The 27437-nt window shown below is 46.8% G+C and overlaps 3 protein-coding genes across 11 annotated transcripts; 1 reads left to right on the top strand and 2 right to left on the bottom strand.

The window, feature by feature from the left end:
• Positions 1–82: 82 nt before the first annotated feature.
• ZCWPW1 (zinc finger CW-type and PWWP domain containing 1) lies at positions 83–19546 on the bottom strand. Of its 9 annotated transcripts, none has more exons than XM_037814157.1 (18): positions 18653–19546; positions 16449–16566; positions 13653–13709; positions 12605–12858; positions 12083–12173; positions 11154–11271; positions 10667–10824; positions 10340–10462; positions 6815–6931; positions 5834–5954; positions 5146–5221; positions 4610–4714; positions 3563–3646; positions 2904–2970; positions 2400–2503; positions 1703–1763; positions 1166–1300; positions 83–639 (listed from the first exon to the last, which is right to left on the bottom strand). In XM_037814157.1, exons 3-18 carry the CDS (start codon positions 13675–13677, stop codon positions 320–322), a joined length of 1959 nt encoding a protein of 652 aa, XP_037670085.1. In that variant the 5' UTR covers positions 13678–13709; positions 16449–16566; positions 18653–19546; the 3' UTR covers positions 83–319. The 9 variants fall into 9 exon arrangements, with proteins under 9 accessions (XP_037670085.1, XP_037670087.1, XP_037670086.1 ...); XM_037814159.1 differs by having other exon boundaries at positions 11154–11265; XM_037814158.1 differs by lacking the exon at positions 18653–19546 and adding an exon at positions 16952–17225.
• A 959-nt stretch (positions 19547–20505) lies between these two features.
• On the top strand, positions 20506–24722 carry MEPCE (methylphosphate capping enzyme). The gene is made up of 4 exons (XM_037815081.1): positions 20506–22208; positions 23483–23701; positions 23882–24008; positions 24126–24722. The coding sequence occupies exons 1-4, from the start codon at positions 20562–20564 to the stop codon at positions 24176–24178; spliced, it is 2046 nt and encodes a 681-aa protein (XP_037671009.1). The 5' UTR covers positions 20506–20561; the 3' UTR covers positions 24179–24722.
• A 903-nt stretch (positions 24723–25625) lies between these two features.
• On the bottom strand, positions 25626–26856 carry PPP1R35 (protein phosphatase 1 regulatory subunit 35). Its single transcript, XM_037815080.1, has 4 exons — positions 26498–26856; positions 26165–26420; positions 25948–26084; positions 25626–25851 (listed from the first exon to the last, which is right to left on the bottom strand). The coding sequence occupies exons 1-4, from the start codon at positions 26726–26728 to the stop codon at positions 25678–25680; spliced, it is 798 nt and encodes a 265-aa protein (XP_037671008.1). The 5' UTR covers positions 26729–26856; the 3' UTR covers positions 25626–25677.
• Between the last annotated feature and the right edge of the window lie 581 nt (positions 26857–27437).

The following is a 27437-nucleotide window of genomic DNA, read 5'->3' as shown; positions in this document are numbered from 1 at the left end:
AGCCATGATGGGGCCCCAGATCTGCCCTTCTTAATGTGCTTCCAGAAGGCGGGTGTCACTGCCCTCCCTGGATTTTCCCACCAGAAATGGCAATGTCCCACAGTGACCCCAAGGGGAAGGAAAAGCAAAAAGGAAGCATTTGGTTAGAGACAAACCAAACCAATGAAACCAGTAGCGTGTTTTATTAATACGTAAATTGCACAACTCTGAGTTTAACAGCACGGGCACTTACAAATCTCTCAAGGACCCCACAGAGGCTCTCTCTCCTGCACTCCAGGGAAGGGAGTGAGAGAACAGAAAGGAAGGTGTGCTCACACGACTATTCCTCAAATAAGGCCATGGGGGACTCCACTTCTTCATCTGTACCCTGCAGCTCCTCTCTCTGCTCAGGCTCTTTTCCAGTATCTTCCATGAGTTGCTCTAGGTCCAGGTCACTGGAGGCTTCCCCTTCAGGGGGGAAACTTCCAGCCTCTGGGTTCGGTGGTTCCTGGGGCCCGGGCCCTGCTGTCCTCATCGTGGGATAGGCTCCACTGGGAGCTGGGGGGCTCGGGCCCTTTGACACCATTTTAGCTCCTTTTTTCTCAGACAAGCTGGTTGCTGGGCTCTTGCTTTGGGGAGCTTTAAATTTTTTCTTAGGGCCTAGATGAAATGGTGACAAAGCTGAGTCCTGTCAGGTCACTCTCTCCTCATCTTTGCACAGGTAAAACTCAAAATTCCTATTTCCAAGAAATCTCTGGACAAGATGACCTATTTCAGTGGAACACCTGTCCTGAAGTCATGAATCAGTCATATTCTAGACATGGGTCTTGAGCAAATTTTAAACCCTTTGAGCCTCAGTTTCCTTACGTTTAATGGCAAAGACCCAAGTCACAGAGATACTGAAAGAATTAAAGGAAATGTGCAGAAGTGTCCACCTAACCCCCGGCAATACTGAATAAACATTAGGTCCCGTGTTCCTAACATTCTTTTATGCCTGGATTGAATCAAATCAGGAAGTATGGGGTGTGCTGTATAGTACAGTCTGAGAGATACCCTTTTGGCTTTATTTTATTCTTTCTTTAAATTAATGGAAAGCTGTAGAAATGTTAAGAAATGATCTAAGGAGGGGGATGTGAAGACATGAATCCCGTTTTTCCCATGGTTTTTCCCAGGCCTTCAGCCTTACCTGGCTGGTCAGTGTCTGAAGTCCCCTGGACTTCTTTCCTTCCCATTGTGTGTGAAGGACATGCTGTGGAATCTTCTCTCAGACATCTCTTCATTATCTTCCTTTGCAGGGTCCTGTCTCGCCCATTTGCTGTGCCTATTCCCCACCCCCCAAAAAGAAAAATGAAGGAAATTTATTTTTCTCTAAAGACAACGAGGCAAGGGTCCATAAACTCCCCACCTTTAGTCTCCGCCCTGCCCCAGGTCTTTCCTGGATCTTCTCTTTCCTCTCCTCACAGTTCTCCCCAGAGCCTGCCTTCTCCAGGAAGTCGTCCTTCTTGGCTAAGAATTTAAACATCCCATCTTTAACCTAAGGTTTTGCAATTTAACATCCAGAAGCCAAGAGGCTGCTGCCTCCCCAGATGCCACCACCTGTCAGCCTTCCCTGTGCTCAGGTTCTGGGGCTGGGACAGTCAGTGAGGTGGAGCCGCCTGCAGAACCATTACTCCTGGCTCCCCATAACTGTGGGACAGGTCTCATTTCCAGCTGGCTGGCTTACCTCTTGGCTTGAGTTTTCTGGTCTGTATTTTGGCTGGCTTGGGACTGGGCAAAGTTGGGTCCTGAGGATGGGAGAGAAAATGAGAAAGAGATAAATTAAGACACACAATTGCATTTTAATTGAGTGGAGTGCTATAGATGGTGGGTGGACCTGGGGAAGTCAAATTAGGTTCGTGAGCCCAATACTGTTCAAGTCATTAGCAATAAAGAGACAAGTGTGTGGTCATCTTCCCATTACATTTAGTACTAGTTAATGCAAGGCTTTATGTACAAGACAAGGAAATACAGCTAGGCCACAAGCATAATAAAATTGGTAAATTAAAAATTAGGAGAAAAAGTGAAAAATCTATATTTCTTATGCCTGGAGAAGCGAGGCTAAGAGACAAGTGAATGAATATCCCCAATATCTAAGGGACAGTGCAGAGAGGCAACCTGCTATACAATAGGAACTGAGATTATAATCAAGAAAGAAGTTCTCAGAGATGTGAGAAAGGAGAGAGAATAACTGAGGAAAGAGGAGAGCCACTTTCCCTGGAGACCTGTGAGAGATAAAGCCAGTCAACCTGGGTCACCCTGAGGCAGGAACTGGATGATTCCTTGGAAAATTTAAATCCAGGCTAACAAGATGTCCTACAGGAATCTCCGAAAAGGAAACCCCAAGGTCTTTATTTAAACCAATAGTGAAGGCTCCTCTTAACCTTTTTCTCTTCTTCCTCATCCTCCTCCACCTCCATCTCTGACTCTTCCTCCTCTTCTTTATCCAAGCAGGAATCTGGGCTGTTAGGCCCAGAGAGCATTAAGTCTAGAATAGAAAAAGGAAGGAAAGGCTAAATAATTTATCCAATAAACCAGTGGGTGAGTTAACGGTGCTGACCCTAGAGAACCTGTCATCTAACTCTGCCCCTTTATATCCTGGTATTTTCCTCCATACAAGGTGATCCTAGATTATTATGGTCCCACCCTTTTTGAAGTACACCCCTAAGCCACGTGTACCCCCCACCCCACTCGCTTTCTTTTTCCATTCCTCTCTCCACCACCCATCCTGGATACTAGGTCAGTGACATCACCAAGAGCCTCCTGTTAGAGGCTCTGGAACTAGGCTGATGACATTGGATATGAAAATAAAAAGAAGCTTCAGTCACTGCCCCCATGTAGGAATCCCTCCTCTCCCTCTCCACCCTTCACCCTCCCATGTTTCCTACCTTTTCCTTCCCCACAAGTGTCAGATCCATGGTATCGGCTCCGGAAACCAAACAAGTTAACCCGCTCCTGAGGAACCAGGAAACAAAAGCATCAAGTAGCCCACTGTCCTACCAGGCCTTATTTTTGCCCTCTTTTTTCTAGATTTTAGTTATGAATAGATTTGTTTCAACTTTCTAAACCATTTGCACTTGGAAACTTCAGATTATGTTTATCTGGATTTTTATGAAGACTAATTAATTATAATCTCTTTTTCCAGGTTACTTTATTTATAATTCAATAAATAACTGAAAAGGGCAAATTTTCCATTTGTCATTCTCCATCTCACCACACCATTTAGGCAGACTGTGAGGGTGAAAAATGACTCTGCATAAAACAGAGGTTAGGCCTTACATATTTCAGACTTGAAGCTATATAAGGAAGTAGGATGCCCCCTACTGCAAACTCTCTCTTTCTGGGCTGAGATAGTATCCCACTTGTCCAAGGGGAGGGAAAGGAATGGATGATTTCAGGAGTCAAGGAAATCTGGCCTGGGAAGGAAAGAGTAGTTCCCAACTGACTGTGTAGTGGGGAAGGACACCTGGTTTTCTGTGGAGGGTACAGTATGCTTTGTTGTCACAAGTCCCAGAGAGGAGGGACGTCAGTCTGAACACTCTCCCACCTGAATGCTGATCTGTTCTGCCTCTTGAGCCATAATCAGGGCCGCCCCCAGTTTCTGGCTGCAGTCCTTGTTCCTGCATTTTTTCTGAAATAGAAGAAGATTCGAGTCAATGATGCTGTTAGAGAAGTGACCCAACATACTGCTGCCTGCCACACTTTATCTTTAGTACCTTTATTCCGGCTCCTAGTATTGATGTAATACTCCTATTCTTAATCTTTGGGCCCAGACACACCAGCATCACCTCCTTCCTCCCAACAAACCTCCTACCACCAATTCCTAGCACTACTTTCAACAAATATTTTGGTGTGCTCTCCAAAGTGAATCCCGCAGAAACTTGAAAACACAAGATTAAAAGAGTTCAGGTGATTCCCCTTTTAAGTGTCTCACAAGTTTTCTTTAGATCCAGCTGCTTGATTGAACACCCACTGCCTGCCTTCCTAAGGCCTCTGAGCTGCTGAGCCTCTGCTCATTTGTAAGGCTAGTGAAACCCAAAATGAATACTGAGAGGAAACATAAGTTAGTTAATCCAGCGGTTCTCAACCAGGGGTGATTTTGCTCCCAGGGGACATCTGACAATGACTAAGATAATTTTTGGTTGTCACAACATGGGGGGTTATGTGTGTGTGTGTGTGCGCTACTGGCATCTAGTGGGCAGAGTTCAGGGATACAGCTAAGCTTCCTACAATGCACAGGACACCCTCCACAACAATTATCTGGCCCCATATGCCAAGAGTGCCAAGAACGAGAAACCATGAGTTAACCTGTGCCGTCATTTCTGCTACAACTGCTTTGGCTAAACTGAAGAAAACCAGGGTCTTTCAGGAAGGCCTGCTATCTGCAGACAGGGAAGGAGACAGAAAAATCATTACCCTGCTGCAATCCTGGTAGAAAGAAGAGTCCCTCGTGAATAACCTCATCCTTGGCACACTTGGTGAGACATGGGACTTTCTCCTGACATAGCTTCCTCTGGGAGAAAATCAGTTTAATGAAGGGAAAATTCAGTTTTCAAGTTCTCCATACCACAACTGACCCCTGAGGGTTGCTCACCGCTCCAGCTAGCTCCAAGGACAGCTCCTGGAAGTTCTTTAGCATGTTGACGGGGATCCAAGCACGAGAAACCGTTTCTCCAAAAAATGTCACGTGGTACTTGGACTGAAATAAAAGGTGGTCCAGTTTGGGCCTCCTCTCCCACCCCTGCTGTGGCCTGCTAGCCAAAAAAGGCAGGCGGAGAACCAGAGATTCACAATGAAGGGGATGCCAGTCCTCACCTGCACCTGTAAACCTGACTCACCTACCCACCTCATCTCACTGTCCTTCCATTCTGACCTCAGGAATTCTGCCCATAAAAGTCCTAATAAGGGATAAATATTTAATTAGTTACAAGTGTGTTTCTATGTGAGTACTTATTTCTGTGTTTGTCATTCCAGTTAAGTGTCTGTTTCTGCTCCTTTCTGCTGGTTGTGTCTGTGTAAACCTGTACATCTGGTAGAATGGATTTATTCATTACTTGGACCTGAGAACCTACCTACACTGAACCTCTTGCTTCATAAGGGAGATGAGTGGTGAGGTGGGTGGAAACTCACCGGCAGTGAATCAAGATGAGAAGCAAAAAGAAAATATTCCCCCAGGTCAGGATCAGATTCTACCATGCCTGGCCACCTGGAGAAGACAGAGGAGTACAGGGGAAGGAAGAGATGGGGTTAGATGAACAGAACACAGACTTGCCAATATACATACACAGAGAGGGGCAATAAGGTTTTCAAACCAAGGATTCCAAAGATAGACCCCCTGCCAACCCTTTCCATTTGCCACCAAATGACTGAAGTGACTTCCATCAATGTACAAAGAAGCTCAGAATCTTCTAATCTTCCAGATAAAGATATCTTAGCATTCTGGGCCTGCCCACAATCCTGAGAACAAAATCTGGCAGGAAGCATCTCCAAAGAAGCAGCTATCCTACCCTTCCTTGTTCTCTTTGCTTTGTAGTTCTCTCACATCTGAGTGTTTTTAAAAATGCCTTGGATCAATCCTCCCCTTTCTGCCCACTCAGGGTAGCACTGTCAGAACCTTTTGTCCAGGGGGATATCACCTATACTCTGCAATCTCTGGAAAACATGCTCTTTCAGAGCCTCTTATCTTCTCTCTCACCCCATGCCCTTTCTAAGGCAGGTACCATCCCCATGATAAATACTTCCCATTTCCTTCCCTCCCTGCTCGAGTCTACCACTCCCAAGTTCATGGAGGATGCTCTGGCTATCTCAGGTGCCCTACCAGGGGTAACCATATTGCTTGGCCCAGATGATGGATCCTGGGATGTAGGAGGCATAGGCCACATCACTCTCACGCCCTGTCCAGGTCTCCTCAGGAATATGACAGCGATTATACTCCAAGTCTGCCAACAGAGAGAAGGAATGCAGAGAAGGGAAGAGGCTCGTAAGGTGAAAATCTGGATGAGGGCTGGGGAGAGGACAAGAAGAAACCGATATACACATGTAACAAGGGAGACCAAAAGGGTGCCTGGGAGAAGGACATGGAGAAAGAAGAATAAAGATCCATGGAGGAAATGCAACTAGAGCCAGGAGAAGTAGGCGTGCTCCCTCTTTATTGAAAGAGACTCCAAGCATCTGCCTGTATCCCACTTTAGCTCTACTGCTATCTACGTAACACCATGACAGTAACTCCTCTGAGACTCTGTTTTCTCATCTGTAAAATAAGCTGGACTGGACCAGATCACCATAATCCCTTCCAAGTAAAAAGTTTCAAATAGTTCAGAATTCTAACTCAGGGATCTCTCTCTCACCTGCTTTTCCCCATATATACCATATCCCTCCATATCTACTATCCCAATACCAATAATCTAATCAGGATTGACAGGGCCAGACCAATGCTGAAGAAAATGGAATTCACTCAGTACCTCCATTTCAATTCCATGCCCCTCTTCAAAACACAACTCTGCAGGGTATCTTCCTCCAGTCCATTACGCCCAGTTCATCTCTCTCATTTTTTAAAATGCAATTTTATTGAGATATATTCACACACTATACAATCCATCCAAAGTATACAATCAATGGGCCCAGTCCAACTTGATATGACAGGAAGATCCCTTCCTTTCTCCCAAGTACTACAAAGACCACTTGAGTGGTAGCTACACCTATGTCATATTTAAACCTAAAGGAAACCTGCAGGGAAATAAAAGAGTAGCAACAAGAATGGAAAAACAAACAAGCCAACCATTTCCACACTCTGTTCTACCTGTATTCTGGTCACAGGACCAGTTATCTGGGAGAACTGAGGGGTCAATGTTTCCACGCAGCCGCCTCCATTTTCCACAGTTTGGAGAGGAACACTGGGCCCAGACTAGATACTGATCTGTGACAGGAAAAACTGAAATAAGAGACTCAAAAATATGCTCTTCCTTCTTTAATGCATTCAAAATCAATATAAACCAATCCACCACCACCCCGAATCATACAGCCATAGAGACCTCAGAGACAACCAGTCCTTAGAAATGCCTTCCCTGATGGCCCACTCTAAATTAGGTATCTATGGTTTTCTCTCCTTACTCTCTGTTGTTCTCCTTCGCAGTCCTTCCATACTGATTACAAACTGTAACTATCCAGCTCTTGGTGTTACTGAACACTCTGATTTCTACTTCCTACTCCAGGAGGGCTGGCTCCTTCTCGGGAATTATAAGAACAGGAGTAGGAGCTCCTTGCAGCAGGAGGCTGTCACATTCTCTACAACTACAGTTCAATGCACAGCACTGCCCAGGAGTGAACTCCCCATCTCCCAGCCTAAAATCCAATCCATGCAGTAATACTGAGAGGCCTGGGAGAGGGAGCAACACAAATCTAATGACACCGATTTATTTGTGCTAACTGGAGATGAGGTCAGTTGGGCCTGCAGTAACCCAAAAGTTCTCAAGAGGCACATCTGAGTATACATTCACATGAAACCAAAAATAACCTTTCAGCTCTTTCCTGACTCCACCTAGAACCTCCCTTGCTGTAGACCACCCAACTGCCCAAATTAGACTTATACTCCCAGCTCCTTATATTACCACATTGTTATAACTCGAGGAGCAGTTTATTGCCCTGGTCTACCTTGTTTGAAGCCTGCATAGTCTTTCTAAAGTTTTCTTCCAAGTATATGCAAACCATAGTATACTTCTACGATTAAAACTATATACATACACATGTAAGTATTAGACACTACTTGACTTTTCATTCCACTCTTCCTTATACTTTGGGTTCTGTTTTTTTGTTTGTTTGTTTGCTGTGTTTTGTTTTTATGGAAGACTGTTTTTCCCTCAGATGTCAAGACCACTTATTTTTGAATTTTTGAATATTCTAATATACTATAGGATCTGTGATGGTTAGGTTTATGTGTCAATTTGGCCAGGTGATAGTACCCAGGTGTCTGGTCAAGCAAGCACTGGCCTAACCGCTACTGCTAGGACATTTGTGGCTGGTTAATGAACCAGAAGGCTGGTTTATTAAATCATCAGTCAATTAGCTGCAGCTGTGACTGATTACACCCACAAAGGGCATGTCTTTTACAATGAGAGAATGCAATCAGCTGGATTTAATCCAATCAGTTGAGGACTTCTAAGCGAGACAGACAGAGGACCTTCACTTCTTCGGCTAGCCAGTGAAGTATTTCCTGAGGAGTTTATCGAAGTTGCCAGTTCATTTCCTGAGGAGTTCATCAAACACGTTCATCGAAGTTGCCAGTTCGCTGCCTGAAAAGTTTATCGAACATCTTCATTGGAGTTGCCAGTTTGCTGCCTGCCCTACGGAATTTGGACTTGTGCGTACCCACGGTTACATGAGACACTTTTATAAAATCTTATATTTATAGATATCTCTTGTTGATTCTGTTTCCCTCGAGAACCCTAACTAATACAGGCTCTATTTTATTTCTTGTCATAAAACTAGTTATTTCATATAATATATTTGTTTATTGGCTGTCTAACATGCTAAAGCTGTAAATTCTCTGAAGGCAAGGGCTATCTTATTTTGTTCACCCCTGTATTTCTAGTACCTGGCACATAATTAAGGCACAAATAAATATTGTTGAAAGAATAAATGAATCCTTATCAATCCTTACCTCCCTCCATCAAATCACAAAGGCTAAGGTGTCCTTCTTTCTAAGAGTAATCCTCTGAATCTCTTCCCATTCCCATCTCTTCAGTCTCTCCCTCTCTATAAACAATCTTCCCTCAGCATATAAATAAGTTCTAGTCTCTTTCTCTTTCAAAAGAAAATAAAAAAGGAAAAACCCTCCCTCAACTTTGCAACTACTCCCCTTTATCCACCGATTTCTGTCTTTTACTTTTCACAACTAAACTATTTGAAAAAAGTATTTTTCAATCAACTCTAACCTGCCATTCACCCTTACTGAGGGCTCTGACCAAGGACACTAATGACTTCCTAATTGTGATGTTCATTGAGCATTTTCAAATCTGTATCCTCAAAAAAAAGAAAAAATCTGTATCCTCTTTGGCTTCTCTACAATAATGTTTGACACGGCTGAAGACTCCCTCCTTCTTGAAATTCTCTCCTTTTCCCGACATCTGTGATACCACATTCTCCTAGTTTTCCTTCTACTTTTCTGACCACTTCTTAGTTTTTTCCTGAACAGCTCTTCCTCTATGCAATCCCTGAACATTATGTTCCCTAGGGTTTTTTATTCAGTGTTCTTCTCCTTTCACTCCACATTCTCTTCTTGGAAAGTGTCATCCATTCCCACTGAGGAAGATGACTCCTAAATCTAAATCTCCAGCCCAGACCTCTTTCCCAAGCTCCAAATCTCATCAACACCTGGACATTCCAAAGATCCCCTAATTTATCCAAAGCTAAACTCTTCAGGCAGCGAACTGTCATCTTAAATCTGCTCTTCTATATTCTCTCTCTCAGATAATGATTCTTTCAGCCACTCAGCTTCCCAAGTCAGGAAACTGAGGATCATCCTAGAGTCCTAACTCTTCCTCAACTCTCATATCTAACTGGCAACCATATCTTATTGATCTGGCCTCCTAAACATTTCTCAGATTTGTTCCTTCTTCTTCACTGCTACCATTCCTACCTTTTCTTGCCTGGATCACTGTTTCTATGGGTCTAATCTTATTCCCACCAATCCATCTTCCATGCTATTGCCAGAATGATCTTTTTAAAATGCAAATCTTATCAAGAATCTTTCAATGGTTTCTCTTTCCCTTTAAAATAAAATCCAAACCTCTGAGTTTGATGTATAAGGCTCTTTATGATCTGGCCCTTGCACACCTGTAGTCTTATCTCCTTCCCCAATATACCCAAAAGCTACAACCATAAGTTCTTCTCTGAAACTCTGCCAGTCATTATTACAATAACCCCATCCTCACCTCAGTTCACCTGACTAAATCATACTTTGAGATCTGGCTCAAGCTGTATCTTCTCTTGGAAACCTTTTTGGGTCCTCTCCCAACTTGAAGCTTTCTTGTCTGACTTCCTCACAATCTACTTCTCTTGAGTCAGGGCTTGCATTAGTTTCCTCTGCATTTACTCAGCATCTCCTAAAATGCCTGATACATAGTGGCCACCCAACAACTATGGTTAATGTGAATGAATGACTAAATGAATGAAAACTTTCTCTCTCATCCTCAGCAGCCAATCCTCTAACAGGTAGCTGTGAGTGATAGTCTTTGCAGAGTTTCCTCTAACTTTCTAACCCTTGCTTCTCTCCTCCATCTCCAATTTTCAATCCCAAGTAGGTTTTCCAAATAATGGCCAAACTCACCAAAACCACTTCTCTCTCCTTTTTGATGGACACTGGTCTGAGAATGATCCTGAACCATTTTCTTTGGTTGGTCTTTCTGTCTATGCTCAGGTCTGCCTCGGACTTTCTCCATTTTTTCATTGTCTAGGAAGACAAAACAAAATACTGGAGGTTGGGGGCAGGAGGAGGCAAAGAAGAGAGTAAAGGCCAGTGAAGGAAGGAAGAAGAATCACAGCCTAACAGTTTCAAGCTTTGAAGTAAAATTCTCAGCCTGCCCACTGTCCCATTCCTCAATTTCCTAGAATAAGTACTTGAGCCAGATGTCAAAATATGCCTGACCATACTTACGAGATTCCTTCTTTCTTTTGTTTAAGGAGAATCTATTAAATTTCTTCTCAGCAGGTGCAGGATCTGGTGGGGCTGGTTCAGATGTATTTATCTCAGGGACAACTCCATTTTCCTGAGAAGCTGAAATCTCTGGAGTATGAGGTACCATTAGCCTCTCTCTGAAAGTGAATTTTTTTTTAATGAAAATTTAGAAGAGAGTAATTCACAGTACTCTTCTTTCAAACGAACCCACTGGTGAAAGTTAGGAGAACAGAAGAATCCTAGGCTCTCTAAAACCTCTTGAGATTATTTTATCCATCTTCTTGCCTATTTTTCCCAACTCAAACAGGTATCTTTCCTGAAAGAAATCTACAGATAGATGATGGATGGATGGATGGATGGATGGATAGATAGACAGATAGATAGATAGATAGATACCCAGCCAGCCAGCCATTTAGCAATGTTAAGCCCACCCTGTGATCAATTTGCCTCACTGGGATAAACTTACCCATCAGCATTATCATTATCAGTAGTAGTAGAAGCAATTCCTGGTTCCTTGTCTGATTGAACATGTCCTATGGGCTGGGCACAGGAAATCTGTGCAAAATCAAGGCCAGATCCTATCCCTCCCAAAACAAAATACTATAAGCAGAGAAGAAGTAAAATGAAACAACTACTCCATTATTTTCTAACCATCTGTTTCATTAAAATGTCTCCTACCTGTTACCTGGAAGAGCATACCTTTGGCCTTTGTCACATCATAGAACATTAAGCCTTTCGGTTTTCAGGAAAGACTGCAAATCTGTATCTTTTTGCAAGCCTTTCCAGACAGATCTGTCTCATTCCAAGATATCCAGGTAAAATTAATTTTATTTTATGTATATAACAGAAATTATATGTACTGCATGTTATATAATTTGTTCTTCAAACTACCTCTAGGAATAGAAGTACACTTGAAAATGCTTAAAAAATTTCAGAGCATTCTCCTTTAACCTCATGACCTCACGGAGAAGGCCTCAGGGCCTATCTAGAGAGTTCTTTATTCTGAATACCTCAGCATATGCTAAAGCAGTATTGGAAGCAGAAAAATACAAGGGTAAACGGAGACAGAGTTCTTCAAATCTAGGAAAAATTTATCTTTTCCACATGGAATGTAAGCATATAGAAATGAATTTAAATTGCATTTAAAAAATTTAGGTGAGATTGCGTTTAAATTCTGAAGTCAATGTAATCTGCTTTTCTAAAAATCAGTGTTCTCTGTATCTAAGGTGCTTAGCTAGAGTACTGTTAATAGCAGATGAACCATTACAAAAATATTTCCAAGTCTCATCTAATATTTCCTTACTTAGGAGATGAAGGGAAGAGAGAAAGCTGTCAAACTTGCTCTGCCACTCAGATGAAGGTCACTTTACCAAACTGAAAACCTTTTTCTCTCACCATAAGTCATACCCAAGCACTCCTGTAGGGACTTCCGTAGCACAATCTGGACAATCTCCTCAAACTCTTCATTGGTAAGATTTGCTTTTTCCTGCAGAGACAAGAGTCTTTGGTAAGACTTGCTCTTTCCTGCAGGAAAACTGCTTACAGTCTCCTTTAGATGAGGCAGTAAATTCACAGGACTGAGAGTAGGAAGTCAGCATACCTAAGAATTCCATACACTCTATCCCAGATTTCCTGGGAATAAAGGAGTCACAAAAGGGAAAAAGTTTATAAAGTCTCTGTCTACTTCTACTGCCAAATTCTATCCCAACTTAAACCCTATCTACCTACTTTTTTCTGCCAAGTGCTTTTATGAAAGCATTTTTACCTCTTAGAGAAGAAAATGAAAACCTCAAAAAGGAATAAAAAACTGAATTTACAGAATGAATTTCCCCAATGTGAAAAGATTCTGTTGGTCTAGGCTAGATGGAGGGTAGGGGGAAGAGACTGTCTTACTAGAGACCATAACGTGACTGATACCTTTTCTCCTTTCTTCTCTGCTTTCTTGTCTTGATCTTTTCCTTTCTTCTCTTGGCCACTGCCTGGACCATTCTCTGTGTTTAGTTTCTCCTCCTTCTTCTCTAATCTGGCATTTGGAGGGCTTGGTCTGGCCCCTGCAACTGGGTAACTGACTCCCAGGTTCTCTTCCTTGGGTAAGTTAAGGCTACAGGGCATCAGGCTGTGCAGTTTTTTTGTAGGTGGGGCAAAGGTTTTCTTTGGTCCCTTCCCACATTCTGAAATAAATTTGATCACCAAATGGAATCATGAAACACATGGTCTAACACAGAGACTGCCAATTACCCTGACCATACCAAAGTTATCTAGAAAGTGCTTTTAACAAAATCAGATTCCTGGGTTTCTCCCCACCTCTGTCCCACAGTCCCCAGCCCTGAGATTCTGATGAAGTAGTTTGGAGTGAGGCCCAGGAATCTATAATCTTACAAGGCTCTCTTGATGACTCTAATGCACTGCCAGGTTTGGGAACCACTAAGTAATTCAGAGGTGATAAGTATCAGCATGCAGTAAGGTGAATTATTCCAATGTGAAAAATGTTTAATTTGCTGATTTTCACTTTGGATAAAGTTTTATGGGCAACTGGAGTAATAAAAAAAAAATTATAGAGGCAGAAGGTTTTTATTTACAACATCCTTTCTTCCTTACTCCTATACGTCTTCCAATCAAAAATGACAAGACCCAGCTCTTCTGACACCTCCTCCATGAAAACTTTACTAATTCTTCCAGGTATAAATAATAGCTCTTCCTTCTGAGCTTCCATAGTACTTTGTACCTCTCTTGTGGTATTTGCCAGATTCAACTTTATGTTATAGATATTTACATGTCTTTTCTCTCCCTACTAGATCATAAGCTCTTTGAGCACGACTGTTTCTAAGTCATATTGATAGCATTCAAAGTGTCTAGCAGAGTAATAATTTAAACAGAGTAGACACAAAATATATGTGATCTGAGCTGCCCTTTTGTGGGAAATGAGAGAAATACCAAAAGTGAACCTCCCTCGCCGTTGACTCACCTTCTTCATTCTGCAACGTTGTCATTATTCAGCTCAGAAGCTATATTTCCTTTACCTCTGTTAGAAGAAAGAAATTAACTGTTATGTCTTTGATTAGACACGCCTTTAAACTTTTTGATCTTCTTGTCTGGGAACCCTGAATTACATGTCTGCCTCCTTGACTACACTTCTACCTCCTCAGCAGTGCCAACCACATACCAGGGGATGAGACCCCACTGTTTTAAAGATTAGCAACAATGCTTAGTGTTTTAAGTGCCCAGAACCATGCCCTACATGAGGTAGGCACTCGCAAGGAGGTGGAAATGGTAGTGATAGTGATGCAAGAACAGGTGGGTTTAGACAGTCCTGGGAGTTAAAGAGTGCAAGTTTTCTTCAGAGGGATAAGCTCATTTTACAAGGTACTTCTAGATACTTAGAACACAAATAATCTGACAACTTTCTGACCTAATTCAGAGGTCCCTCTGTATAGAGAACCTCCTTTTTCGCATCACTATAATGTATATTTTCCTCTTTACTTAGATCTTCTAGTCCAATAAATTTCCCAGTGTTCTGGATTCTAGCAATCTGTATTCATGGCTCAGAAATATTTGGTAACCAGCAGGAGTTCCCAGAGAAGCTAGGAATAAGAACTTAGTACCTTCACTTGATATTCATAGTTCATCTGCAACAATCTACTCATAGATGTTCTACACTACAGAGATACGCTTCATTATTCTTATCGACATTGTGACTGCTACTAAGAGCCAATATTATCGAGCACTGACTATATCCCTTACCCTTTAAATATATTATCTCATTTAATTCTCACAATAAATTGATGAGATTGATACCATTTTGCACTTGGTGAAACTGAGCTTAGAGGGATTTAGAGATATTAAGTAATTGATAAATGGTAAAATCACAATTAGAACCCTTCTGGTTTCAAAGTTTGTGCTATTAACTGTGCTAAGCTGCATCCCAATAGTCTAATTCAGTACTTCACAACCATTTCCTTATCACAGCACACACAGAAAGCTCATATGGAAAGTACAAATTGAAAACACACATAGATGATGATATTTGTAGGTACTTTGGGGGTAAAAGAACCAGGCTGCTCACAGTCATAGGCAGCTAAGTAGAGAGCTTCCAAATACACCAAACGCTAAAAAGATCAATACCTCCACACATTCATGGCTCCCAGAGTGCCAACATTCATCTTGGGAAGTTCCAGTAATTTATACATTTTTCTAATTTACACATTCCCACTAATCACATTATTTCTACCCAGCTGTTAGAAAGTAATTGCTTTTTGTTTTATCAAACTAAACTTCTTATAGCCCTTACACATGTTCTTTGATTTTTTTAGGCTTAGAGCATTTAAACCATGCTTAATACTATTAACAATTAAAATAAGCATTGTAGCTCTGGGAGGGCCTTTAGAAGTCATAAAGTCCATCTTGCCTTTTTACAGATAAAAAAGTATGCAAAGAAAGGTTAAGAGGTTTCCCCAAAGCTTCTGTATTAATACATGGTAGAGTCAAGATTAACCCAGGCCTTTCACATCTGAATCCTGCTAATAACGTCTATCCTTCTCAATGATCTCATCTCCGATTGTTGGTTTTGAGCATTTTGAAGGCCCTGGACCTGAAGTTCACTCTTCCAACTCTGCCATCTCCCACCATAAAGAGACCCCAAAGCAGCATAAAATGGATCCTTTTGTTCGTGTACAATTCCCTTTAAATAATCTGAAAATTTTAGGACCCTGAAATGCCACGCTAGAGTAAACACTCAGCTGTTCAAAGTATAGGATTCCTCCCTCTAGATCCCAAGATGAACTCAAAAACTGTTTTAGGCACTTGACTTAGTATGGCCACAGCATGGCTGAGTGCAAAGTATGTTTAAATTACCCTTTGGCATTTTTATGTCTGTTTTCTTATTTCTATAAATGTGAATAATTCAGATGTGTATTGCACAGCAACTTCTTTTCATTTGTGTTAAGGAGCACATTTTTTTTTCACAATTTCCATCTTAATGCATCACCATCAACCTCCAAAAGTATATGTTCCAGGAAAAAAGGCAAGTGGGAATTTGGGGGAGAAACACTGCAGCAAATCGGTCTCCTTCTTTATTATAATCCCAAACAAAAGCTAGAAGCTGAATAAAATTAGGCTGCAAGAGGAATATTAATTTGACCACAAATGACAAACATATCTTCTCCTAGATTCCAGAATTCCAAAAAGGATCATGAGAAGCCTCTGTGAACGAAAACTAAATTACAAGAAGAGCTATACTGTATGAGCAAAGCAAAATGAAAATTAGCATGTTTGAGGTAACATTTAATTTTTTAAAATGTATATCTACATAATACGCTTGTATATCCACATACTATCTCTGGAAGAATACACAAGAACCTGATAAAAGTGCCACTCTGGAGTGACTGGATGACTGGGGACAGAGGAGGAAGGGAGATTTACTTTTCAATGTACCCCCTTGTGTATCTTTGATATTTTATAACATATGTGTTACCACCTAAAATGATTTTTTTGATTTTAAACTCTTTAAATAAGATAAAAAGATTATTTTGATCAACCTAAAAATGTAAAATTTCCCAGTAGTTACGTTCAAATCTGATCGAAAACTATGCAGAGCTATTATAGGCCAAAGTGTGTTTCTGGAGCCCCAAACAACCAGATAAAATTGTGGATCATTGCTGAGCTAGTAAGACATCGTAAATCTATAAGCAATGATGTATAACAGTTCTCCATAATGTAGGGTAGGGATGTGATGAGAAACATTACTTTAAAGAAAAACTCTAACCTGATTAACAGGAGAATGGAAAGCCAGAAAGTCACTTTCTAACAACTCAAGTCATTCACGGCTCCTCTGTTTGAGATGAATTATCTTCTTCCACAATGATGAATATTCGAAGCTAGTTCTGAGAGAGGGGGAAAAAACATATATGGTTAATAAATATGCAAAATGCCACCAACTTTCATTTGACCAGCTACTCAGTGACTGGGGGGCTCTAGATGCAGGAATAACATTTGAGGCCTTAATTTCTTTTTTTACCTTATGAAAGGGAGAGAGAAAAAAATGTCCAACAGGGCTTAAAGCTAAAAAGTAAAAGAACCAGGATAGTTCCATAAACCTGATCCTACCCACTCAAGATAAGAAAGGAGGGTAAATAAGAAGCGAAAAAGAAATAATAGAAAGAAATAATAAAGAAACCAAGGCAAGCTGAATGAGGCTCTGCAAAAAATAGGAACAGTTTTCTCTCACTTAGAACACTAAAAATCACATTAATTCTGAGATGAAATCACCTAGTTTAGGGGTACTCAAAGTGTGGGATGAAGACCCCTGGAGGTTCCCAAGGTTCTTTTAGTAGATGCACAATGTCGTCCTTTTTCCAACTACATATTTTAGGCTGGATTTTCTTCATATACTTCAACCAAAACAAGATATCCCAACAAATTGGATACAGAAGCTTGAGAATCCCACTGCCTTCTATTAAGCCAGACATGAAAGAGATTTGCAAAAATGTAAACAATGCTATTCTTCACGCTAAATTTTCTTTTGTTTTGGAAAATAAAATTTTCATTTAAAATGTTACTTAGGTGAACATGGCATGAGGTTTATTAATGTGATTGTTGTTTTTAAATAAATAAATATTATTTAAAATTTTTGTTTTAATGTCTAATATCTTAATATTAAGTAGGTATAAATCTCATAAACTCTTTGGAGTTCTCTGTAATTTGAAGAGTGTAAAAGGATTCTGAGACCAAAAAGTCTGGGCACTGATTTAGCTAAAGAAACTTCATTCAGTCTTGCCAGTATTTTCCAAAAACATTAATCCTTCCCTTCACTAGTCCCCCCTCCCTTGGAATGCGTTCACAAATTACCCTCCCTAATATTGTTCCTTGAATCCTTGGTCTAACAGAACAAAAATCAATCCTTTAGAATTGTCCTCTAACACAGACTCCATAAGCCTCAAAAAAATAAAAATAAAAAAAGTTTTGAACACTATATTTATTATCTCTTTTAATCCAGAGTCTGTTTTCCTTTGGGCGTGCATGTCTAACTGGCATGTGTCCTCCTGCTTATTTTCCAGCCTGGATGAATTAATACTAGCTTTGCTTTTCTCTCTCTCTTGTGTGCATGTGTGTGCAAAGTGTGTGTGCATGAGTGTGCACTCAGCAAGCACGATTTAAAACGATGCTTTTAACAAGAACGAAGAAAACCCAACAGCAAAGATTCCAGCTCTCCTTACTGCCCTTACCACCCCACTTCACAAGACGTTTACTGCCGGATCTAAAAACGAAACCTCGTACAGACATGCATAAATTAGTTGCGAACTAAAGCTTCTTGATTCAGAGCGTGCCAAGGACGTGCAAAGCTATGGCCATTTTATCACCAAGACACAGACTCTCTTCCTTCGGGACCTGCTGCTCTCCTTCATATTTCTCACTATCTCTTGCCCGAAAGGCCCAAACTGTGACCGAGACCAAACTAGCATTTTTGTGTCGAACTCCCAGATACCCCCACTTTTCGCCTCACAACCTTTGTTGCGTCAAGGTCTGGCACAATGAAACACCTAATTCCACCTTTAAAACCAAAGAAAAGAGCTCTGGCGTCTGGTTTTCTCTCTCTCTTTCCTCACCAATTTCTCTCAGGGACAGCAATGAAGTGTGCACCCTAGTCAATGTCCTCGATTCCCCTCAGAAGGTAAAAGAGTGGCTTCCTAGCTTCCCTCCCCCAGCGAGATTCCCACCATGGGAGATGTCCCCTCAGCTCCCGCTCCCGCTGAAGTCTCAGGATCCTCACTCCCACTCGGGCCCTAGTTGTTCGCCACTATATTGGGTTATTTTTGTTCGTTTGTTCAGGGTGGGTTTGAAATAAGAGATTCTAAGGAGGCGGGATTAAGAATTGGTTGTCGCCCTGAGGAGAAAACTTCTCCTTAGGCAACAGGGACCGGGGTCGCTGTGCCTAGCAATTTTATCTGCAACTTGAGAAGAGTCAGCTACCTTCTGGAGCGAGGAGGACCTAAGGACGAAGAGCAGAACGAGCAACTGAGAGGATTCCGCAAGCCCCTCCACCCTCGATCCAGTTTTCCCGCCAGGAAGAAAAGGCGCGAAGACGCGTGAAAGCTCCAACAACACACGCTCCCCCGCAGCGTGCTTGCGGCGAGGCGCATGCGCAGCTGGAAGCAGCTGCTGCGCTTGCGCCAGTGAGTAAGTGCACCCCCCCCCATCTTCCAACAGCACGCCCCTGCAAAACTACAAATCCCATAATCCTCGTTGGCTTTGCCTTTTACTTAGGCGGCAGGGGCAGCGCCTGACTTCCTGACGTATCTTTCTTTTACTACCTAACTTTTCTCTCCGTCCCAGATAGCTTTTTCCTTCCTCTTTTCTTTCCTTGACTCCTATTCGGCTTTTTAGTCTCCTTTATGACTTTGAGACTGTCCTCCCCAGTCTCGCCTCTGCCGCCTTCTCCTCGGCCACAGGACCCGCATCCCCAAGCACTCTGCTGGCAATAATAGTGGAAGAGCTTCCTCCCCGTTGGCCAAGGCAGGGGAGACCCCAAGCCGGCCGAAACCTCTTCCCCACCCCACACGTTTTATATAAGCCGGCGCGGAGCCGCAGCGTTCTTTTAGGAAGGAGCGCGTGGGAGGTGGCTGCGGTGGGCCGTGGGGGTCAAAGTCCGCGGGGTAGTGGGCTCGTGCGCAGGCGTCGAGTGGCGGGCGGAGGCCTGGGTCTCGGGGCCGTCGCTGTGGAGGCGGGGAGGAGGGCGTGGTGTCCCCAGGTGCTTGCCAGCGGGGAAGGCGGAAGGAACCAGAAACTGGCTCGGCCACTTCGGGAGAGGAGAAAGTTGGAAAACATCGGCTGCTTTAGTGCTGTCGTTTGCTTTTCGGTTCAACAGAGAATATTTGAGCAGGGGGGGGAGTTAAAATGGCCTATCGCATTTTAGTGACTACAGTTCGTACAGGAAGACGGTCAGTATGGTCCGGTCCTTCCCTTCCTCCACTTTCAGGCTCGCCCCTCCGCTCCGAACCTAGGAAACCCTTCTAAGTAGATGGGCAAGGCGGGTAATGAATAATTCATGAGCCCGCCCCTTTCACCAGAAAGCCACGCCTTTCGGGTCGTGCTGACGCACGTTGCGTGTTCCAACCTGAGGAAACGACGTAGCAGTCCCCGCCCACAGGGTGGAAGGCGGGGCGTCGCCTCTAGCACGTGCTGCATCTACCCGCGCAAGCCCAAAAGGGTGTGCGCAGGCGCTCCCCGCTAGGGGGAGGAAGGAGGCGGGGTAGGGAGGTTGTTGGGATTAGAGCCGGGCGGAGACCGCTGAGACTCATTCCTCAGGAACAAGGGTCGGGTGTCAAGGAGACCTTTTTACACCAGCTCCCCGTCCCCCGCCTACGGTGGGTGGGATCGCGCGGCAGAGACAAAGGATATCAGTAGGGACGGACCTAGCTGCGAAGGGAAGTAGGGTGTCAGTTTGGGGTGGTGGGCTTTGGGGGGGGGGCTGTGGGGGGGCTATATTTAAACTCCCCGGAGCCGTTAAGTTGGTTTGTACTCTGATGCGCGCGCAACTAGGGTGGTGGCGGAGTGCGCATGCGTGGCTCCGGGGCCAGAGGAACGCGCTTCGGCAGTGCGCGCTCGCGATCAAGCGGCGGTGGTAGAGGAGAAAGGGGTCGGCGCACGCGCGGTTGATTTCTCGAGTTGTCCCGGTCTCGCGGGCATCTTGTTTTGGTCTCGCGGGCGAGTGGGGCGCGCTTGGGCGCCGGAGGGGGGTGGCGTTTGGGCGCGAGACTAGGCGAGAAGAGCAGAGCTGCGCGCGCACTCGGGAAGGGGGGGAGGGAGCGGGGTTAGGGAGGGGGGTTAAGCCCCCTGGTTCCCCTCGTTACCCTCGATTGGGACGGAATAAGGGGAGGAAATGATCGAGATGGCGGCGGAGAAGGAGCCGTTTCTGGTGCCGGCCCCGCCGCCGCCGCTCAAAGATGAGTCGGGCGGAGGGGGCGGCCCCACGGTGCAACCGCACCGAGAGGCCGCCTCCGGGGAGCTCCGCGGCGGAACGGAGCGTGGGCCGGGCCCTCGTGTACACTCGGCTGGGGCCTGCAAGGAGAGCCCCGGGGCTGCGTCCACCCCTCGGGGCGGCCAGTCGCAGCAGCAGCGAGGGGGCGGCCCCCAGGCGCAGTCGCACGGGGAGGCCCGCTTGTCGGATCCCCACGGGCGAGCCGCGGCCCCGGACCTGGGGGAGGAGCGACGGGGAGGGGGCGGAACAGAACTGGGGCCCCCTGCCCCTCCTCGCCCCCGAAATGGCTACCAGCCCCACCGGCCCCCCGGCGGGGGTGGGGGCAAGAGGAGAAATAGCTGTAATGTAGGGGGAGGTGGCGGGGGCTTCAAACATCCGGCCTTCAAGAGGCGCAGGCGGGTTAATTCGGACTGTGACTCTGTATTGCCCTCCAACTTTCTTCTGGGGGGCAATATCTTTGACCCACTGAACCTGAATAGTCTCTTGGATGAGGAAGTGAGCCGAGCACTCAATGCAGAGACCCCTAAGTCATCCCCACTTCCGGCCAAGGGGCGAGATCCAGTGGAGATCCTCATTCCCAAAGATATTACTGACCCACTCAGTCTCAATACTTGCACTGATGAGGCCCACGTAGTTCTTGCTTCGCCACTCAAGACTGGTCGGAAGCGGCACAGACACCGGGGACAGCACCATCAGCAGCAGCAGGCACCTGGAGGGAACGATAGCCACTCGGTGCTGCCCACAACCCCCCTCACTCCCTCGCTTCAGGGGGAGGGCACCACCCAGCAGCAGCATAGAGGCCAGAACCGGGACGCCCCCCAACCCTATGAACTCAACACAGCCATCAACTGCAGGGATGAGGTCGTGTCTCCTCTTCCATGTGCCCTACAGGGTCCCACAGGGTCCCTTTCAGCCCTTCCAGCTGCCTCAGTCACCCCTGCACCCCCGTCTTCCTCCTCACGACACCGCAAACGTCGCAGGACTTCCAGCAAGTCGGAGGCAGGGGCCAGGGGTGGAGGCCAGGGTCCCAAGGAAAAGGGCCGAGGGAGTGGGGGAGGCCGCCACCACCACCACCCCCTACCTGCTGCAGGCTTCAAAAAGCAACAGCGCAAATTCCAGTATGGGAATTATTGCAAGTACTATGGGTACCGCAATCCTTCCTGTGAGGACGGGCGTCTTCGAGTGCTGAAGCCCGAGTGGTTTCAGGGCCGGGATGTCCTCGATCTGGGCTGCAATGTGGGCCATCTGACCCTGAGCATTGCCTGCAAGTGGGGCCCATCCCGCATGGTGGGCCTGGATATCGATGCCCGGCTCATCCACTCTGCCCGCCAGAATATCCGACACTACCTGTCTGAGGAGCTGCGTCTCCCACCCCAGACTCCTGAGGGGGACCCAGAGGCAGAGGGTTGGGAAGGGACCACTACTATCCGGAAGAGAAGCTGCTTCCCAGCCTCACTGACAGCCAGCCGGGGTCCCATCGCGGCACCCCAGGTGCCACTGGATGGAGCGGACACATCAGTCTTCCCCAACAACGTTGTCTTCGTCACGGTAAGAGTCTCCGAAGGCTCTTGGGTTAGGGGACAGGTATGGAGATGAGATTAAAAGAGAATGTGGCAGGGGAAGGTTGTGACCCAGAGGGATTTTGGAGCACGAACTCATCACTAGAAGAACCAGATCCTCAAGAGAAGGGTCTGAACTGGCACGTGACTGCCGCTGCCGCGTGTCTCTCCCCCTCTAAAAACTGGGAAAGGCGGGTCTCTACCTTTGGGGCTTTAACATGTCTGCAAGGATCTCTTCCCTAAGATAGGGGCCAGCTTCTGCCCTGCTCCAGGCACTAATATAAACCAGTGCACTCCTCCTCAGGGTTTGGTGCATCTGTTAACTAGGGGATTTTGTCAGGATGGAAACTTATCCCCAAACTTACTGAAAGGGCCTGAAGAAATGGGTGGCGGACAAGGCACATAAGGGGGGGGGGGGGAGTGGGGGGTGGCGTAAAAGATTAGGGTGGTGGCAGACTAATAGTTACAGTTTTTGTCCTTTGGTAGGGACCTGGTTTGCATCCACTGCTTTTTGTTTCATTAGATAGAGTTGGTTGCAGAGTATCACTGGTGAGGAACCCAAGTGGCTTGTCCTTAGACCATCTCCACGTTGACCCTAGATAGTGGCATAGGGAAGAGTCAAAGGTCTCCTTTTCAGGACAGAGGAGGTCCAGTCTCTTGTAGAGCCTGTCCCGACTGCATTTAACTCCTCCATAAAACGCTTCAGCGAGGCTGTCTGCAGGACGGTTGGCACTGTGTTGGGTTAAGCCTGGAAGAATGGACTTTTCAGAGGGTGGTGATAAGCTTATCTCCTAGCAAAGGTTTCCTAAAGGATGTGGCTTTTCATTTCTCTGGAAGAAAGGAAAGGGTAGGCCTGAAACTTTGCCAACCCCAACTACAAGGAAGGAACCAGTGGTCTCCTTTTAAAACCTGGCTAAGTACCCTTGTGTAACATTGAGGTTTGTGGGGTGGGAGTGAGTATTGGATAGGGTCTTGGAAGAACCAGACACTCTCTGCACTTTGATCCGGCTTTGAAGATTTGGTGGATAATTTGCTCAATTTGGCAATTGTTCAGGCTCCCTTATGTTTGGTTTACCACTAGGGGGAAGCAGGGCAGGAAAGTAGAAAGAGAAAATGAGACTCAAAGACACTTAGTGTGTGGCATGTTAGAGAAGATGGTGGCCACAGGCTGCAGGACTTTCTTAGAGGCTGCAGTTGGGGCTCTGAGGGGCCAGTGGCTCTTTTTATCTCCATGTTGACCTCACCCCCAATTCTTGCCCTCAGGGTAACTATGTGCTGGATCGAGATGAGCTGGTCGAGGCCCAAACACCCGAGTACGATGTGGTGCTCTGCCTCAGCCTTACCAAGTGGGTGCATCTGAACTGGGGAGACGAGGGGCTGAAGCGCATGTTTCGCCGGATCTACCGGCACCTACGCCCGGGGGGCATCCTGGTCCTGGAGCCCCAACCCTGGTCATCCTATGGCAAGAGAAAGACCCTCACGGTGAGTTGGGTTTGGGTGGAAGTGGGGACTGGCCATCCTTTGGTTGCGGTAAGAACGGCTTTTGTAGTAAGAAGTAGAGAGAAGGCGATCGGAACACAGGATGGAGAGCATCTGGGTGGGCATCTTTCTTGGCCAAGGGAGGAGGCAGCAAGCTGAAGTGGTCCCTGCACTTCTTCCTAGGAAACCATCTACAAGAACTACTATCGAATCCAGCTGAAGCCAGAGCAATTCAGTTCCTACCTGACGTCCCCAGAGGTGGGCTTCTCCAGCTATGAGCTTGTGGCCACACCCCACAACACCTCCAAAGGTAAGGCTGGTCTAGTTTGGTCATGGGGGGGGTGCATCCTGAGATGGTGGTGCAGACCCTGTGGGGAGTCCTGGGAAGCCCCTGCCAACCCCTCCTGATTGCACGCTCTCCCCTCAGGCTTCCAGCGTCCTGTGTACCTGTTCCACAAGGCCCGCTCCCCTAGCCACTAAGTGGCCTCCTGAACAAAAAGTGTGAAGAAGCTGCCCGTGCTCCCAAGGACCTGGGGGAAGAGGAAAGTAACCCAAGGTCTTTCCTTTCTGGCTCCAAAAATAGTTTCCTTTCTTGGATCTGCAGAGAAAGCTTTTCCTGTGTTGCTGCCCCAGCCTCCTCCCTGCACCTAAGCACCTAAGCAGCAAGGCCAGCTGTGCTGGAGTTACCGTCATCTTCCTCTCCCCCAGCCTGCTGGGCTGGATGGCATGGACTGTTTGCTGACCTCTGTTCTCCTAGGGCTTGGGAGGTGGGGGGTATCAAATGCTCTGGCCCTCTCCTCCTGTTCTCCCAAGGAGAGATTCCCGTTTCTCCCCTGCCCTTGTCCCTAGCTGCATTTCAGCGGACCAGATAGATGGAATGGGGGTTTGAAGGGGAGGCTTGGCAGGGAGGCACGCAGGTACTGTGAAAGTCCTTCCCTTTGCTGTCCCCCATTGGGAGAGGGGGTTGGGTTTTGAATGTGAGAACAGCACAATAAACTTGAGGTTTAAGGCAGTGGCCCCCAAACTTGTGTCTGGAACTTTATAGCTATTGGGGAAGGGTTGGCACCTCCCAGTAGAATGCTTCCTCTGCCCATACTAGAGTCTTAAAAAAATAGGACAGGTTTTTCAGTGGTTAGGAAGATTGTGGAATGGTAGTCAAATCTACTCCCATGTATACAGAACCCTAGTCAGAAGGGTTGTAATAAAAATTTTGATATGAAACTTTGAGTCTACCTTCCCTCCCCTCCACAACCCATTGACACATTTTTTTGGGGAGCTTTGGGCAGAGGGCTGACTTTGGAAGAGTTAACTTGGGAGTTGGAGTAGAGCTAGAAAACCTACTTCGGACCAGAGCCACCTACCTGCTCTAGGACCTCTGTGCTGTGGGATCAGATATTTAGGGAATTTAATTAATTTATTGTGAAGCTCTTCAGTGGCTTGTTAAGTGCTACTGGTGCTTTAAACATCTGCGCAACACATATTGAGTGCTCTTGGATCAGGTGTAAACACAACAGGCAAGGCTCTTAAAGGCAAAAGCAAGGAGATGATTTCAGTAATGTGGTGCTCATGGCTGCCTTGCAGGCTCGAGACAGGTAGTCAGGGGGAGCCTCTCTGAAGTGTAATAGGCCAAGACCCAAATGTTAGAATGACCAGAAATAAGTGGTGTAAAGGAATGAACATGGTGTCATCAAAAACAGGTGCTAGTGATGACTGAAGTCGGGAAGAGGCAGGGAGGGTATCTAAAACCCTCATTTTGGACAGTGTTTTCCACTTGACAGTCCCTTTACCAAGCTCTTAAAGGGCCAAAACCTCAGCTTCCAGGCAGTTTCAACTGAGGCTAAGTGGACAAAGTCCTGGAGGATTAGTCCCCTCTTAGGACTCCCAAAAAATGTCCCATCTGTTAGCAAAACCACTTTATTCTAAAAAAAAAAAAAAAAAAAAAAAAATTAGTATAGGAAAATAAAAACTAGCATCCAGGTCTAAGCTTCCCATCGCCTCAGAGTCCGATGCATGAGGAAAGTATCCTCTGAAGGGCGAGGCCGGAGTTGAAGTCTGAGAGGGGGCAGGCCGTCCAGGGTTAGGTGTGGAGATTCATAAAATAGTGTTTGTGGGTTACACAGGATAGTCATGTCTGGTCCTGCCCCAGGCGGCTCCTGTTAAAGAGTCGAGGCCCAAAGCAAGGTTACACCGACGGGAGGGGGCAAAAGCCGCGGCGGGACAGGGAGGCGGCTGGGGCCCGGGTCCCTCACCTTTGGGGGCGGGGCTCGAGCCTGCGGCGGCAGGAGCGCCAGCTTCTCCCTGAGCGCGGCGCTGAGAACCTGTTCCTCCGGCACCTGCAGGCTCACCAGGTCCCGGAAGAGCCGCTTGGAGCGCGGCACGTTCAGCCCTGAGACAGCAATGGGGGGACGGAGGTGAGCGGCGCCCCTCGTCCCACTCCCTCGCAGGCCGCCCGCCCGTCCGCCTCACCCTCGGTCACGCTCTCCTCCAGGCCGCAGCGGGTCTGGAACGACTTTCGCAGCTGCTCCTCCACCGCCTTCGCGGCGTCAAAGTGGCCCGCGGCGGCGGCCCGCGCGGCCTGCAGCTCGAGGCCCAAGGCCAGGGTGCTCTGCAGCGCAGGTGCCGCCAGCTCCTGCTGTGCCGCCGGCTTTTCGCTCGGGGCGGCGACTGCCGCCGCTGGTGGCTCGGACCTACCCGGGGAGGTCGGCGCCAGGCGGAAACGGACCTGGGAGCAGAGAGGAGGGCCGTGAGGGGGGCGCGGGGTCGTCGGCGGGCTGGGGGCGAGACCTTCCCCGGGCTCACCTGTCGCCCCCTCCGAGCCCCGCCCCGCCGGTCCGCCCGCCCTTTCCGACGGCCCGGACTGCGGTGCGCCGGCTCGGGGCTCTCGGGCCGCGGGCTCAGGCTCACGTCTAGGCCGGGCTCGGGCACGGGGGCTCGGGGCTCCGGGGCTCGAGGTTCAGGGGCTGGCCCCGGGGCCGCCAAGGGCTCTTCCCCTTCCGCCGATTCCAGCTCTGGCTCCCCACAGCCCATCATCTTGGAGTTGCTGCGGGGCGCGGGGTCGCAGGGGAGCCAGGGCCACGGGACACAGAAGCGCCCCCTTCCAGAGGCCGCTACGGGAAACCGTTAGCCCTTACTCAAGGGGGGGCGGAGCGGCTCGACCCCACCCTCCGGAGATCCCGTGAGGTCATTTCCTCTGCCACGCCCCGCGCTCTCTGCTGCTTCTGCCCGGCGGATCCTTGGCTCCGTCCCTAAACCGTGGTTTTAGACCTGGAGCCCGTTGAAGCCCTACGGGTCCTCATAAGGACCATTTCTCTTGTCAGACCTACGATATAGCGTTCTTTCCGGACCGAGTCTTCACCCGTCTCTTGCTGGGGTCCGAAGTGTGTCAGCTCTCCTTGGGCCCTCAAACGGGCTGCTTTAAGTAAAAAATCCAGTGCCCTCGCTTCTGGACCTCCCCACTCGTTTCCTTCTCAGCACCTCGGGGCGTCCCGGAGCCTCTTCCCAGTTTGAGTGGGGCCGGGGTTCGCTGACATTAGCCCTGGGCTCCCTCGTGGGACTCTGGGCGGTAGCTACGGCCTTTCGTAACTCTTTCTCCCTTCGAAGGAAATATTCATCTGTATAAAAATAAAATAAAGACTCAGGAGATTTATCCTGGGCCCCAAACTTCTCCATGTAGCCAAAGACCCCCGGACTGCGAGGCAGGACGCCTGAGCTCCCACCGACTGCCTGTGTTCCTCAGGGC

The sequence above is a fragment of the Choloepus didactylus genome, chromosome 21, assembly GCF_015220235.1.
Source record: "Choloepus didactylus isolate mChoDid1 chromosome 21, mChoDid1.pri, whole genome shotgun sequence".
In the NCBI taxonomy this organism is placed as follows: Eukaryota; Metazoa; Chordata; class Mammalia; order Pilosa; family Megalonychidae; genus Choloepus; species Choloepus didactylus.
The sequence above is the reverse complement of the archived record's forward strand: the minus strand, read 5'-3'. Positions and strand labels throughout refer to the sequence as shown.

What these genes read in the sequence shown, in the direction of transcription:
- ZCWPW1 (XM_037814157.1), bottom strand. Translation starts at nt 13,677, where the DNA reads ATGACAACGTTGCAGAATGAAGAAG. An exon ending in AAGCAATATGGTTACCCCTG is followed by an intron (nt 5,222 to 5,833) that starts GTAGGGCACCTG and finishes TGTCTTCTCCAG; the next exon opens with GTGGCCAGGCATGGTAGAAT. An exon ending in CTCATCTTGATTCACTGCCG is followed by an intron (nt 4,715 to 5,145) that starts GTGAGTTTCCAC and finishes CTTTTATTTCAG; the next exon opens with TCCAAGTACCACGTGACATT.
- MEPCE (XM_037815081.1), top strand. Translation starts at nt 20,562, where the DNA reads ATGATCGAGATGGCGGCGGAGAAGGAGCCGTTTCTGGTGCCGGCCCCG. An exon ending in ACAACGTTGTCTTCGTCACG is followed by an intron (nt 22,209 to 23,482) that starts GTAAGAGTCTCC and finishes TCTTGCCCTCAG; the next exon opens with GGTAACTATGTGCTGGATCG. An exon ending in ACCCCACAACACCTCCAAAG is followed by an intron (nt 24,009 to 24,125) that starts GTAAGGCTGGTC and finishes CTCTCCCCTCAG; the next exon opens with GCTTCCAGCGTCCTGTGTAC.
- PPP1R35 (XM_037815080.1), bottom strand. Translation starts at nt 26,728, where the DNA reads ATGATGGGCTGTGGGGAGCCAGAGCTGGAATCGGCGGAAGGGGAAGAG. An exon ending in GGAGGAGAGCGTGACCGAGG is followed by an intron (nt 26,085 to 26,164) that starts GTGAGGCGGACG and finishes TTGCTGTCTCAG; the next exon opens with GGCTGAACGTGCCGCGCTCC. An exon ending in CTCGAGCCCCGCCCCCAAAG is followed by an intron (nt 25,852 to 25,947) that starts GTGAGGGACCCG and finishes ACTCTTTAACAG; the next exon opens with GAGCCGCCTGGGGCAGGACC.